This window comes from Nanorana parkeri, unplaced genomic scaffold (genome assembly GCF_000935625.1).
Source record: "Nanorana parkeri isolate BGI_ZX_2015 unplaced genomic scaffold, ASM93562v1 scaffold72, whole genome shotgun sequence".
NCBI lineage: Eukaryota > Metazoa > Chordata > Amphibia > Anura > Dicroglossidae > Nanorana > Nanorana parkeri.
In genome coordinates this window covers 2372147-2387418 of record NW_017306340.1, presented here as the reverse complement: position 1 = coordinate 2387418, position 15272 = coordinate 2372147, and the positions used below count along the sequence as shown (strand labels likewise).

The window sequence follows — 15272 nt, the reverse complement described above, 5'->3', positions numbered from 1 at the left end:
TAATTTTTGAGAATGTCACAATAATGAGTAGATCAAGGATTATTGGCAGGCGATATTACATGCAAATCTCTACTTTTTCTATAACAATCAGGCAGCCCCCCAGCCTTTTGCACCTCCTAAGTCCTTCTGCTGAGTCTTTAGAGCTGGCAGGGCACCTCAACACACAAAAAACCCACACCTGCAGCATTTTTGGCAATGCAGTGCAGTACAATGCAAGTAATGTGAGTCGTGGTGCATTGTAGCAGAGGTACTTTGGCAGCCACTGCATGTGTGTCTTTGGGCACTCTTAAAAATGAATGACACCACAACAGAATGCACATCATTTCACATGTTAACATTTAATGTGATAACCTGCAGCATAACAGAAGCGTCTGACGCTTTAAAAAGCTGATCTGTGCCCCCACCTTCTGAGTCCCTGTGTTGTTGCTTTAATGGATGGCTCTGAATGGCAGAGACTGCATTTTCCTGTAGATAAAGGAGTGTGCACAGTTGAGGGATGGCAAAGCACTAAAGCTAGCCATATACCAGTAGAATTCATTTTCAGAACATTTGTTTAGTTTCCTAATATATACTGGGGTAACATTTTTGACCATAATGACGAAAAAATCAAAGGTGCAGGATGGAAAATTTCTCTTGAACAAACAAAATTGTAACAGGGAATGTGGTTTTCATTTGGTAAACTCCATTTATTCCAAAATCGAATGTTCAAAATTTCGAACGACATTCTTCATTTCTCTATAGGTTGAACTCAATGGACTAGTGTCTTTTTTCAACCTGACTAACTATGTAACTATGTAAGACTCTAATGGCATTATCAAATGTTCTGTAAAGATTTTTCATATGAACGGTCCTACGAACATCTACCAATGTATGGCCAACTTAACATATATAAACCCTCTGTAGACTACTGTAGTAGGTGGAGTCTAGAAGAAGATACCTAAAAGCAAGAGCTAACATGGGAAGATGAGATTCAAGAGGATAGTTGCTCACAACCAAAAGGAATGGTGAAAAGAGGTCTAGGCCCACTCTGGTACCAGTAGATGAATGTCAGAAAGGCAGAAGAAAGACCTAGGCCCACTATGGTGCCAATGTATATATGGCAAAAAGGCAGAAAGAGTCCTAGGCCCACTCTGGTGCCAGTGGATGGATGAACAGCTTCACAGTAGACCTCTTGGGTGTTTATATACTGTGGAAGGCGATTAAGTGGTTAAAACATGTTGTCTTTTTCCAGGCTGGTATTACTTACCTGTTACTTTACCAATGCAACACATCAGTTTAAAGCATTCATAAAACCCTTCACGCAGTGAGCAAAACAATCTTTATAACCCAAAAATGTCCATTACTTCAAGGATATGGTTCTGAATGCTGAATTCTTGTTTTTGTCCAAATACATGATGATTTTCACATTACATTCTGTAAAGGTACCTTATCTGGCCACTGGATGTCACAATTTATCTGAACAAAACTGAGGACATTTACCTACAGAAACAAAAAAAAGATTTTTGAGATCCATGTAGAGAACCACATTTTAAACATGAAACATGAAAAATTGAGACAGAATAAAGTTTAAATTATAATAAAGCCTACTTTTTGCTATTTCTACTGCTGATGGGAACACTCACCTTGGGTGCTGCTGTTCAATGTGCTTACATTTTTCTTTCCACTGATTCATGTGGTACCTACAGTTCTGGCCTTGCTTTCCTGTGTAAGGGGGGCTCCTTCACTTGAAGAGTCCTAAGGAGCCACCTGTTGGTGTGTGCTCCCAAGGGAAACTACAACCTGATGTCATGGCGCGACCTGCACCGATGGGCATAGGCAGTCTGGGAGCATTGTATAAAGCAACATGTGAGCACCACGCATGCACAATGGCACGTAGTCCCGAGTAGGGGGATCGGATTGGCTGTGCAGAAAGTAATGAGTGGACCAGAAGCTGGGGGAAGCTGCTCAAAAGAACCTGGGACTGCGGCTGTGATTAAATGTGAGAGTTTTAGAACTTTTTTTGGAGGAAACATATATTTGATTGTGCTCAGTTCATTTATGCAGACTTATTTCCGAGAGAAAAAAAATAAAGCCTTTAGTACTACTTTAGTACACAACATACTAGAACCTAATTTGTAATGTATTAATATTATTGATATATCAAGTTATAGATCAGCTACAGATTATAAATCCTGTTACACAAAGGTTTCTCTAATTACCAACATTTCTAATGTTTTAAAATATTATTTTTTTTAAAAAGACATTTTGATTTGTTTGCATATTTTGATGTTTTATTTCACATACAGATTTGTAAATGTACCCTCTAGTGGTCATATGCCTGCATATATCTTGAGGGTCTTCTTAAATGTCCTAGTAGCCTTGTATCTTGAGGTGTTTAACATGCAAGTACTGACACTTCCTTGCAGTTTCAGATGCCGTTTCAGCCCTCCAGAACCTGACCATTTATAGTGATGGGCCACTAGGAAAATTCACAATGCTGTAGGGGGGCAAGTCAGTTTTTGACCATACTAGGATATGTTATTACGATTTATATTATAGTGTGCCATTATTCAGGGTTTCCAGGGCGCTCAAGAAGACTTTTACTGGTATGGTCAAGCACATCTAAGTTTCTGCTTTTTAGTTGAGGTTATACCACTGATTTCTGTATGTTAACGACTTCTGAAATATGCTGTTAATCGTATAGCAATCTATTATGTTTAAACAAGTTAGACATAACTCATAGTGGTGTAGAAGAAGTACAGAATTTCAATTTGCAAAGAAAAAAAATTTGTTTCTTAAAATATGGACCCCGTTCACACCAGATCCGTTGAGTTCCATTGCGATCTGTTGTTCAACGGATGCTAATGGAAGGGCACCGAAAAATGAATGGGTGTGAATGGGGCTAGTTTCTGTTCTGTTATGTTACGGTGCGCTTAAAAAAGTAGAACATGCACCATTTTTTTTTCAGTGCAATGTAACACGACGGACCCGGTGTGAACTAGCCCCATTCACACCCATTATTTTTTTGTTGCCCTTCTGTTAGCATCCATTGAAAAACGGATTGCACCGCAATGGATCGGAAGGAATTCGGAAGGTACAATTACAACAAGTCATCATAAACCCTCCGTTGACTTCCGATTTCCTTCTGATTTTGGTGTGAATGCACCCTTAATTTTCACTTAACGTAGTGAATACTGAAAAGCTGTGTTCACATCAATCATCCAATCATGTGCAAACCAAAATTCCAATTTTAATTTCCTTTGCACGTGATTGGGTATTCAAAGTGAACCTAGCTTCACAATATTTACAAAGCTAAGTCAACCTTTAATTTGCAAGGTAAACATTATGCGCTCCTTTAGTAAATGAACCCTACAGAGTTGACTTAGAGAGAGGAACAGTGAGACAAAGCATAAATATGAAATACGGAAATATGGCTACCCCCTGTGCAGGGCCAGATTTACTCTCCCTGCTGCCCCAAGGCCAGGTTCCTCAATGCGATCATTTTTTTTACTTATTATTTTTTATTTTTTTTTATAATTATGTATTATTTTTTACTTTATAATCACCTTTTTTATTTTTTTTATGTCATTATTATTTCTTATTATTTTTTACTTATGTTTTTTATTTAATTATTTTTTTAATCAATTTTATTTTTTTACTTAACTTTATTGCTTTCACACAGGAGCTAACAAGCCCCTGTGTCATAGCATTTGGAGGTGACAGGTTCTCTTTATTGGCGGCAGGGGGGAGGACGGTGTCGGGAGGATGGAGCCAGCGAAGAGAGAGGTAGGCGCGGGGGGAGGATGGACCTGCAGGCTGCATACAAGTGATCTCGGCGACATCGCCAAGATCACAAGTAAACAAACCAGTGGCTTCCGTGCTCTACATTTAGCCCTGCTTGCCCAAAACAGGGCTAAATGTAGAAAACAACTTAACGCCTGGCGCCCAGATCAGCATGTCCCGGGCGTCGGGAGATTCCACACCTCTGCTGCCCTTCTTCTCCCTGAGGCCGGGCCTCAGTGGCCTTGTGCCAAATCCGGCCCTGCCTCTGTGCGAACTATACACAACTTTCTTTTCAAAATTCATGAATTGTAAATTCAAAAAATATATAATTTCATTATATTCCTTAATAACAACAAAGGACATAAATCTACTTTGTGTGCTCCTATTTCCTTTGCAGACCCAGTTATAGTATTACCTTGATATGCAGCAGTGACATCATCAGTGACACTGTGTGCCATATCACCAGGGCTGTGCGCGGTATCATCAGGGCTGTGCGTGGTATCATCAGGGCTGTGCGTGGTTTCACCAGGGCTATGTGCAGCATCCTGACAGGGCTGTGTGCGGCCTTACTAGAGCTGTGTGCGCTCTCACTAGGGCTGCGTGCAGTCTTACCAGGGCTGTGCGTGGTCTCACCAGGGCTGTGTGCAGCGTTTCACCAGGGCTTTGCGGTCTCACTAGGGGTTGTGCGGCATCTCACCAGAGCTGGGCGGTCTCACCAGGGCTGTGTGTGGTCTCACCAGGCTCCAGTACTTGTGAAAATGCCCTGTATCGGCACCGATATTGATACTAGTATCTGTATCGATGCATACCTAGTTCTAACTATTCTCTACTCTATCCAACAGCTAAAGAAAAGGTTTTAGCTTTAAATACGCTTCAAATTTGTATAATTAGACTTGACAATTATTGTTGTGCTGTGCCATTTTCCTTGTTGCGCCAGACCTGTTAATGGTTGTAAATCCTTGTCAGCGGAATGCTTAGATTTCCCTTTGTTGCATTGTACCGCATATTTATGATTTTCCTTGTATGGCTTCCATTCCTTATCTCAGTGTAATTTTTTTCACCTTTCCAGCCTGGTTATGCTTTATACCATTTCAACCGAAAGCTTACCTTTGAGCCAAAAATGACAATCAATGCCCGCATTGTGGTGGTGGGAGCTTCTGATGTTGGAATATCTTTTTTGGAAACACTTGTTTTTTGGTAAGATTTTTTTCTATAACATTCCAGTTATAGCATATAAAAGTGTTATGTAGTACTAAAGTCCCAGCATGCTGTATACTCTATATTTGTTTGATAAGTGAAATCTATATTTGTTTGATAAGTGTAAAAAAATACCTGCTGATTCTGCCAGAAATCTTGTGAGCTGATAACTTCCTGGGCTCTCTGCCCATGCTGACTGTTATCAGTTACATTGTTTCCAGCTCCCTTTGTGCACTACAAACTCCTCAGCCATGTTATTGAGAAGAGGAGAGAGGGAGGCTTACTGTAATCCTGTTCCAGGGTGACAACACAGCTCTGCCCTAGAACAGGAAGTGGGCAACTGCAGTAACTCTAGGGGGTCTATTCACTAAGCTGCCATAGGCAGCCGAGTGAATAAACGAGCAAAAGTGAAGTGAGCCGAACGTGGGCTATTCACTTCAGATGCCGAACAGCAGTGAGTGAATAGCCGAATGCTGGCGAGCGGCATTCGGCTCGTCTTTTCTGCTCGGTACCTCTGTGGTACCGAGCAGAATAGAAAAACAGTTAAAAAAATAGTAAAAAATAAAATAGAAAATGATTTGGCTGAGCTAGCAGTGACAGCCAGCTACGCCCAACTGTTTTCTATTTGCAGGGTGGTTCTGCTGCGGTCAGAATAAAAAATAAATAAAATAAAAAAACACCATAGGAATACATAGCTAGATTCCTATTGGCTATTTCACTTTGCAATAGCCATTAGCAAACTAGCTACTGCACCCGTCCTCTGCTGCTGTCAATCACTAGAGGGGACCTGATAGAGAACTTCAGGTCCCCTCTGCTGATTGACAGCAGCAGTGGGTGGGTGCAATAGCTAGTTTGCTATTGGCTATTGAAAATTGAAATAGCCAATAGGAATCTAGCTATGCATTCCTATGGTGATTTTTTTTTATCCTGACGGCAGCCAATGCCACCGATGTCAGAAGAAAAATAAAAAGAAAACAGAGCAGGGAAAGGTTTACTCTGCTTGATCGAGCAGAGTAAACCTTTCTGGGAGAAAGTGTTTCTCTCCCGGGCGGCCGGGAGCCGCTATCTAATAGCGGGGGACTCCCGGAGCGTCCGAGAGAGTTGGGCTGTCTGGAGATCAGTGTCCCTGGTTACCTGGTAACCAGGGTCCCTGATCTGTCTGTGCAAGGGGCCGGAGCCAGCCGTGAGATGACGGCTGGCTCCGCCGAGCAGTCAGTAGCAGGCTGTCAGCCAGCTTCCGCTTCCACCTTGGCTCAGTCGACTTCTGGAGCTGTATGGGCTATAGTGAATAGCCCGTACAGCAGCCCTTCGGTTGTACTGAACCGAAGGGATCCTGGGGCCGAAGCTAGCCGAAGGATCAGCCGAAGCTACGGCTAGATCCTTTGGCAGCTTAGTGAATAGACCCCTAGGTAAAAAAAGGTTAAAAAAACAACTAATGCAGTCACCATATCTGAGGACTAATAAGCTGCAATTAAAATAATATTTGTTAGATTTGCAATAATTTTTGTTTTTTTATTTATATACGTTAAAAAAGTGAGATATGTGGTTAAAGTGTGAGTTACACCTTTTTGATGAATACAGTTATACATAAAAACATAAACAAATGCTCTTTCTATTATATTTGTTATGGTCAGGTAGGACGATGTATAATGGTGGACAGCTCTAGATAGGCCACCATGACAATAAGCAAAAAATGAATGTCGTCATTGAACTCAATTGATGGAATGTTTGCAGCCATAAGCAAATGAAATACTGTAGGTCTACTTGCTGTATAATGTTTAGTTCACAACCCTGTTTGGTAATATCACATATTTCAGATAGACATAGTTACACTTTTAAGTCTCTTTTAGATCATTGGGGTCCATTGAGGTATGTTACCGCATATATTAACCAGTCTCGATCTTTTGATTGAAGGATACCAGCCGGAAGGGTGCTCACAGCGGCACCCATTGTGCGTATTTCAGCTGGTTCATAAAGAACCGACCAAAATTTGCATAGTGTATGGCCAGCTTAAAAATATCTATTAACATGTAAGTGTAGGCAAAACTACAGCACCCCAATTTTTGCCAGTGTTGTGTTTATACAGTCATGGCCACAGGTATTGGTATTCTCCTCCTTTTTTCCAAATAGTCCAAATTTGCCCTTAAATAAGCTGAAACTTACACAATTTCTCACCCTGCTGTAGTGCAAGCAGGCACAGCCTACATGAGAGAGGAAGCTGTGCTCTGAATTCAGGAGCAGTGCAGCATTGTTGCCATACCATCACAGAAACCTGTATTCGGTGGACTTCACTGGCAGGATCACCATGTATTTGTGCTACAGTTGCAGTATATTGTTTTTAAATGGGAGGCCATAGTTCTACTTTCAGATCTAAAATAGATTACCTGCCATTGTTCTGTCCATTCTGATTAGAGATCTGTGCCTAACCCATGAACTGCTTGATTTTTTTTTTCTTTCATATTGCTTGAATGGTACAAGGTGCTATGCAGTCACTCCTGCTATGAAGCTTTGGTGTCAGTTTTTAATTCATACATTTTTTTCACTTGTGTTCTGGTCACATTTCTGTGTTACTACATGAACCTTTATGTTATAGTTCTCTTTTAATCAGTGGTTATTGTTGTTCAAGTCAAAGTTTGTTTTTTTAATAAAGTAAGCCAATGTTCACTGACTAAATCCAAAGTGCAGTAACTTGTGGCAGCCATTGCTTTGACATTCAATAATGAATTCGGATTGATTTCTATAGGTAGGTTACAATTTGTACTGCCCATGTAATCTACTTCGGCTACAACGATCACACTGACAGATGGCCATAATAGGGAGTTTAGCACAGTTACCCAGCTGTCAACAACATGTAATTGCATCTACCTTACTAGCCTTTTAACATTCAATAGGATACAGAATCTGCCAGCCTCAGAAGTTATGTACATGGCTGGTATCATCAGATTACATGTAAAACAATGCATGTATGCATTCAGGTACAGACCTGACTCTGCAGTGATTTAATATTGTACTATTTTAAACACTCATTAGGAATTTTAACCCGAGCTAGATCATGCACAAAGTACCCAAGGCAGCAGCCTAGGGTCAAGTGGTTGTCCAAAGGGGCCAACTACATCCTCCATGCTCCTATAGTAAACCAGGGGGATTGCACAGTAGGCCAAATAAGTACACCTGTCTATCACTTCACAAAGGGAGTTGCAATTGTAGATAGTTGATGTCCAATAGGACCATGCCAGTAGAGACAATGCAAATGTGGTGGCTACTCAGTGCCTATTGGAGTACCTATCAATGTCAATCAAAGAGATGGGAGGGTCAAAGCTGCTACCTTGCTTAGGGTTCCATTGTGTCTTAATCCGTCTCTGATTCTATCTACTGAGAAAATTTTACTTTTTGCACATGTGAGAACTTTACACATGTAACACACATTTATTTATATACTTTCTTTGGTTAGGCATGTATAATGTGATATAAAAGTGATTGGGCCACTTTACCTGTTCCAGCCTATCAACACAACTGTAAATAAAACCTGTGTTTGGCAATTTTCTAAAAGGAAGATTGTTTTAAAGTGGAACTCCGTACAATAAAACTTTAATTTAAATATAGTAAACTCCCAGTTATCTGGCACCCACGAGGATTGGTAGGTGCCGGATCACTGTAGTTTCTGGTTGCTTCAGAGTTAATAGTAACTCTGAAGCAACCACCCCCATGCAGCGGTGTATTTACAAATGCTGCTGCCCTAGGCAAAACAGCAACGCCGCCCCACCCCTTCCCCCCGTACTGACGGCAGACCGTCACCATCAGCAGCCCCCCTCCCCCCCCGGGGTTGACGCCGCCTCACCATTGGCACAAGCCTCCGATCACCACTCACCCGGCACGGCATTCAAAGCGCCGCTGCCTGCTGGACACCGCCGCAGCCCGCCGTCCTCGTCCCCTCAAAGCGCCGCTGCCTGCTGGACACCGCCGCAACCCGCCGTCCTCGTCCCCTCAAAGCGCCGCTGCCTGCTGGACACCGCCGCAACCCGCCGTCCTCGTCCCCTCAAAGCGCCGCTGCCTGCTGGACACCGCCGCAACCCGCCGTCCTCGTCCCCTCAAAGCGCCGCTGCCTGCTGGACACCGCCGCAACCCGCCGTCCTCGTCCCCTCAAAGCGCCGCTGCCTGCTGGACACCGCCGCAACCCGCCGTCCTCGTCCCCTCAAAGCGCCGCTGCCTGCTGGACACCGCCGCAACCCGCCGTCCTCGTCCCCTCAAAGCGCCGCTGCCTGCTGGACACCGCCGCAACCCGCCGTCCTCGTCCCCTCAAAGCGCCGCTGCCTGCTGGACACCGCCGCAACCCGCCGTCCTCGTCCCCTCAAAGCGCCGCTGCCTGCTGGACACCGCCGCAACCCGCCGTCCTCGTCCCCTCAAAGCGCCGCTGCCTGCTGGACACCGCCGCAACCCGCCGTCCTCGTCCCCTCAAAGCGCCGCTGCCTGCTGGACACCGCCGCAACCCGCCGTCCTCGTCCCCTCAAAGCGCCGCTGCCTGCTGGACACCGCCGCAACCCGCCGTCCTCGTCCCCTCAAAGCGCCGCTGCCTGCTGGACACCGCCGCAACCCGCCGTCCTCGTCCCCTCAAAGCGCCGCTGCCTGCTGGACACCGCCGCAACCCGCCGTCCTCGTCCCCTCAAAGCGCCGCTGCCTGCTGGACACCGCCGCAACCCGCCGTCCTCGTCCCCTCAAAGCGCCGCTGCCTGCTGGACACCGCCGCAACCCGCCGTCCTCGTCCCCTCAAAGCGCCGCTGCCTGCTGGACACCGCCGCAACCCGCCGTCCTCGTCCCCTCAAAGCGCCGCTGCCTGCTGGACACCGCCGCAACCCGCCGTCCTCGTCCCCTCAAAGCGCCGCTGCCTGCTGGACACCGCCGCAACCCGCCGTCCTCGTCCCCTCAAAGCGCCGCTGCCTGCTGGACACCGCCGCAACCCGCCGTCCTCGTCCCCTCAAAGCGCCGCTGCCTGCTGGACACCGCCGCAACCCGCCGTCCTCGTCCCCTCAAAGCGCCGCTGCCTGCTGGACACCGCCGCAACCCGCCGTCCTCGTCCCCTCAAAGCGCCGCTGCCTGCTGGACACCGCCGCAACCCGCCGTCCTCGTCCCCTCAAAGCGCCGCTGCCTGCTGGACACCGCCGCAACCCGCCGTCCTCGTCCCCTCAAAGCGCCGCTGCCTGCTGGACACCGCCGCAACCCGCCGTCCTCGTCCCCTCAAAGCGCCGCTGCCTGCTGGACACCGCCGCAACCCGCCGTCCTCGTCCCCTCAAAGCGCCGCTGCCTGCTGGACACCGCCGCAACCCGCCGTCCTCGTCCCCTCAAAGCGCCGCTGCCTGCTGGACACCGCCGCAACCCGCCGTCCTCGTCCCCTCAAAGCGCCGCTGCCTGCTGGACACCGCCGCAACCCGCCGTCCTCGTCCCCTCAAAGCGCCGCTGCCTGCTGGACACCGCCGCAACCCGCCGTCCTCGTCCCCTCAAAGCGCCGCTGCCTGCTGGACACCGCCGCAACCCGCCGTCCTCGTCCCCTCAAAGCGCCGCTGCCTGCTGGACACCGCCGCAACCCGCCGTCCTCGTCCCCTCAAAGCGCCGCTGCCTGCTGGACACCGCCGCAACCCGCCGTCCTCGTCCCCTCAAAGCGCCGCTGCCTGCTGGACACCGCCGCAACCCGCCGTCCTCGTCCCCTCAAAGCGCCGCTGCCTGCTGGACACCGCCGCAACCCGCCGTCCTCGTCCCCTCAAAGCGCCGCTGCCTGCTGGACACCGCCGCAACCCGCCGTCCTCGTCCCCTCAAAGCGCCGCTGCCTGCTGGACACCGCCGCAACCCGCCGTCCTCGTCCCCTCAAAGCGCCGCTGCCTGCTGGACACCGCCGCAACCCGCCGTCCTCGTCCCCTCAAAGCGCCGCTGCCTGCTGGACACCGCCGCAACCCGCCGTCCTCGTCCCCTCAAAGCGCCGCTGCCTGCTGGACACCGCCGCAACCCGCCGTCCTCGTCCCCTCAAAGCGCCGCTGCCTGCTGGACACCGCCGCAACCCGCCGTCCTCGTCCCCTCAAAGCGCCGCTGCCTGCTGGACACCGCCGCAACCCGCCGTCCTCGTCCCCTCAAAGCGCCGCTGCCTGCTGGACACCGCCGCAACCCGCCGTCCTCGTCCCCTCAAAGCGCCGCTGCCTGCTGGACACCGCCGCAACCCGCCGTCCTCGTCCCCTCAAAGCGCCGCTGCCTGCTGGACACCGCCGCAACCCGCCGTCCTCGTCCCCTCAAAGCGCCGCTGCCTGCTGGACACCGCCGCAACCCGCCGTCCTCGTCCCCTCAAAGCGCCGCTGCCTGCTGGACACCGCCGCAACCCGCCGTCCTCGTCCCCTCAAAGCGCCGCTGCCTGCTGGACACCGCCGCAACCCGCCGTCCTCGTCCCCTCAAAGCGCCGCTGCCTGCTGGACACCGCCGCAACCCGCCGTCCTCGTCCCCTCAAAGCGCCGCTGCCTGCTGGACACCGCCGCAACCCGCCGTCCTCGTCCCCTCAAAGCGCCGCTGCCTGCTGGACACCACCGCAACCCGCCGTCCTCGTCCCCGCCGGCCGTCCTCGTCCCCGCCGCTACTATAGCCTCCGGTTCTCTTCCCTTGATGAATAAATTTATCAAGGGGAGAGAACCACAGCAATTGCCGCTCTCAGGGAATCTGCCGCTCCAGGCAAACGCCTTGTTTGCCTCGCGGCAGATACGCCCCTGCCCCCATGGCGTAGCTTCTGCAGCCGACAGGTGAATGTAAGCAGCCGGGAGCAATAGCTAGACTGGTATTGGCTATTTCAAATTGCAATAGCCAATAGGAGACTGGCTATTGAAACCACACCCACTAAGCAGAGGAGTAGACCTAAGAGAGAAAGTTCTCTCTCAGGTCCGCTCCTCTGCTCAGTGGGTGGGTACAATAGCCAGCCTGCAAATGGCTATTGCAATTTGAAATAGTCACTAGTAGGCTGACTATTGCTCCCCATTGTTTACATTCTGCTGCCGACCACGGAATCTAGCCGCCGGCCAGCAGCATAATGTAAACAAAGAATTGTGGACACATGGCTTGCATTTTCAAAAAGAAGTTCAGTAACCCTATAGCTGAACTCCAGGCAGACCTAAAAGTTGCACAGTCTCAATATGGCAAGCTCTAACAGTGCTCATTTATCTCTTAATGGTTTCTTTGCATTGAGTAGTAGGAGTTTGCTAAATCCTTGCAATGTATCCAATTGACGTGGAGTGGATTGTGCTTGTGTTTCACTTTAAAGGCATGCTTTAAATTCACTTTTATCAGTATGTACAGTTTTTTTCAATTTTATCCTGCACTTTTACACATTTACAAACAATTTGTTATGGAAATAAATTGCAATATGTTAATCCATAGAAAGAGTGTTTTACTGTATTTAAAAAAAATCGACAGTGGGGTTCTTTAGTGAAAACTTGTTTTACTGTAAATATGTTTAACATGTAATGAAGCTATAAAGAAAATCTCAGTTTGCCATTTATAAGTATTTCATTGACATGCTGAAAAATTAATAAATTAAGTAAAGCACTATAAAAACATTTACTGGCAATTTGTATAATTTTGGAGCCACTTTTGCTGTACATTTCAAAGGTTTCTTTAACAAAAAAATCCAGTGATTGAAGCAGTTTAACAGCCTTTAATCCTTTAAAGAGGGAAGTAATTTTCTTATAATTTTTTTATGTAATTATTGTGAAAAGCTTGTATCCATGGATACACGAGTCGATTGCTATACTTTAAAGTATTTCTTGGAATATTGCTGTTTAATTAAAGCAGTGTATGCAAAAATGTAAGCGCTTGTTCCAACAAAATAGGAATTCTATATTAAATAAAAACACTGGATGTTGTTCACCAGCTAGGACTGTGGTAACATGTGATTGAATTGTTATGTGTATGGATAGTATATGTGTTTGATAGATGGATAGATAGATAGATAGACACTCAATATATGTCTCTTTTTGTCCTATAGATAGAAAGAAAGAAACACAGCTTTAGTAACAGTAGAAAACGCTTAGAAAGTGGATTACCATGGTTCGCAATATTTGTAATTCTTACACTGTAATGCAAGGCACATGGTAATGCCCAAGTTAAAATTTGGCAAAATTGATTTTGCTGCAAAATTACAGATTTCTCCATCTGTAAAATTTGTCTGAAGCAGAAAAAGTGTCATATACCTGTATGAGTAGTCTGAGATGACAAGCATGGCCTCTTGCACAGTTGCCATCTGAGCACCCCTGGAAGCTGAGACAGCCTGCGAAGGGGAATGGCCTAGGTGCAGGAACTGGTTCATTGGAACTTGAAAGCGCTATATCTGATATGTAGGAGTACAGCTAATAATGCAGCCAGGATGCACCAGGTTTAGAGACATGCAGTGAGTCCACAGGCCAGGTTCAGTAACAGACAAGCAGTGAACCACCACATCGTAAGCAGAATCAAGGTCAGGAACAAGCAGAGGTCAGCAATGTGCAAGCAGAGGTATAAAGTTGGTGAGCAGAATCTTGGTCAGAAATCCAGGCTGAAATTGGTGGCAGTGATATTCAGCAACCATTGGCAGGCAAGGAAAATGCAAGGGCAGGTCAGACAGAAGCCCTTACAACCGCCTTCTTCAAATCCCACCAGAGATTTTCTATGGGGTTCAAGTCAGGTGACTGTGATGGCCACTGTGGAATCTTCCAGAACTGCTTCTGTAACCAAGTGTCGGTGGAATTTGAGGTATGCTTGGGATCATTGATGTCCAATGAGGTCCAATGATGCCCAAGCTTCGGATTCCTCACAGGCGGCCTGACATTGCACCCCATAGAAAATCCCTGGTGGGATTTGAAGAAGGCAGTTGCAGCACACAAACCCAAGAATAATAGTGAACTGGAGGCCATTGCTCATGAGGGATGGCTAAGCTGGTGTCTGGATATGCTTCCCTTTACACCCATTTGCAGCAGGTCATAACAGCAAAAGGGTGCTCTACTAAGTACTAAATATGCTTGCCATAAAGGGGTTGAATACTTTAGAGACTGCAGAAGTCATTAAAAGTTGCATTTTAAGTTGAATTTGGGGAAACAACTTGAAACATTCATTTTGCTGACCTATTTCAATTATCTTTCTGTGATTTGTGCATTGCAAACAGCTGGAAGTCTGTCATTTTTGCCAATATACCTGATTTGCAATGGGGGTTGAATCATTTTTATTACAACTGTAAATGGACTCAGTCTAACTCTAATACCTGGTCTTCTGACACTGCATTGTACAAAATCTAAGCATCCCTCATTCTGTAGCATTTCCTACCAGGTCCATATATATGGGTAAGGCATACAATAAAAATGAATAGAAGCTATTTACAAATAGAAAATGGAGGGTTCCCAGTGATGTGACCTGTCAAAATCCTAATTTTTATGCATGGGCAGGCTGTGGTATGCGTGGCGAAGTGCAGTGTAATGGAGAGTGGATAGTGATATCTGTTCTCTGTTGTAATTGAGCCACATAGTGGAAAGTGATAGACCATCATTTTTTTTTCTTGGATGGCAGTTTTGGAGGTTGACATTTTATATTCCATAATTTGCAGATGACCTCTGTTAATTGGAGTGATATTTTCAAAAGCAGCTAAATTTACTCTGACTGCAGTATCTTGTCTGCACCTCAGTTTAGCAGTTGGATTTAATCCTTCCCTTTGTATACAGGTGGAAGTAATGTAATTGCTTCTTGATAAGGGTAAATATCCTTTGTAATCCGTGATTGAAAATATCTTCTTAATCCATCCGGTACTGGAAGTAAGTTTCAAAGAGATGGGGAAATGCAATGTAAATACTATAGAGATAAGCAAAATTACATGAGCCTAGAAACAGAAATGAAATAAAGTGACATTGCTCCATGCGGATTAAGGAATCTGATTGATCATTCATATGTGCAGAGGATTATTTTCACTGCAAATGTGCTGATATCTTTGAAATAAGACCTTGTCTTTGAAAGCCACATTTGAATATTGCTTTCGCCTATCCCTCATCTGATCGCTGTTTTGCCTTTCTACATCCATCTCTTTCTCATGTCACTGTGCTTTTAATGTGTCTCAGTGTGTCTCTAGAAGTTCAATTATAGCTGATTAGCCATTGAGAAGCTGGAAAGGAAATTAATTATGAAACACTGAATTATTCGGTATAAATGGAAATATTATTATGAGCAGAAACCACACTGTCTTTCTGTGATATGTCTATCCCCCTACAAACCCCCCCCACCCCCCGCCCCTCCTTCCCCGATGGCCCTTAAAGCATTCGAAATGACAGACG

The 15272-nt window shown here is 46.6% G+C and overlaps 1 protein-coding gene across 1 annotated transcript in view; it reads left to right on the top strand.

The window, feature by feature from the left end:
* CFAP61 (cilia and flagella associated protein 61) overlaps positions 1-15272 on the top strand; it is a 212707-nt gene that overhangs the window by 87166 nt on the left and 110269 nt on the right. Inside the window, exon 18 of the mRNA XM_018576639.1 lies at positions 4832-4959. Within this exon, the coding sequence (XP_018432141.1) occupies positions 4832-4959 (128 nt within the window). The remainder of the gene's footprint in view (positions 1-4831; positions 4960-15272) is intronic.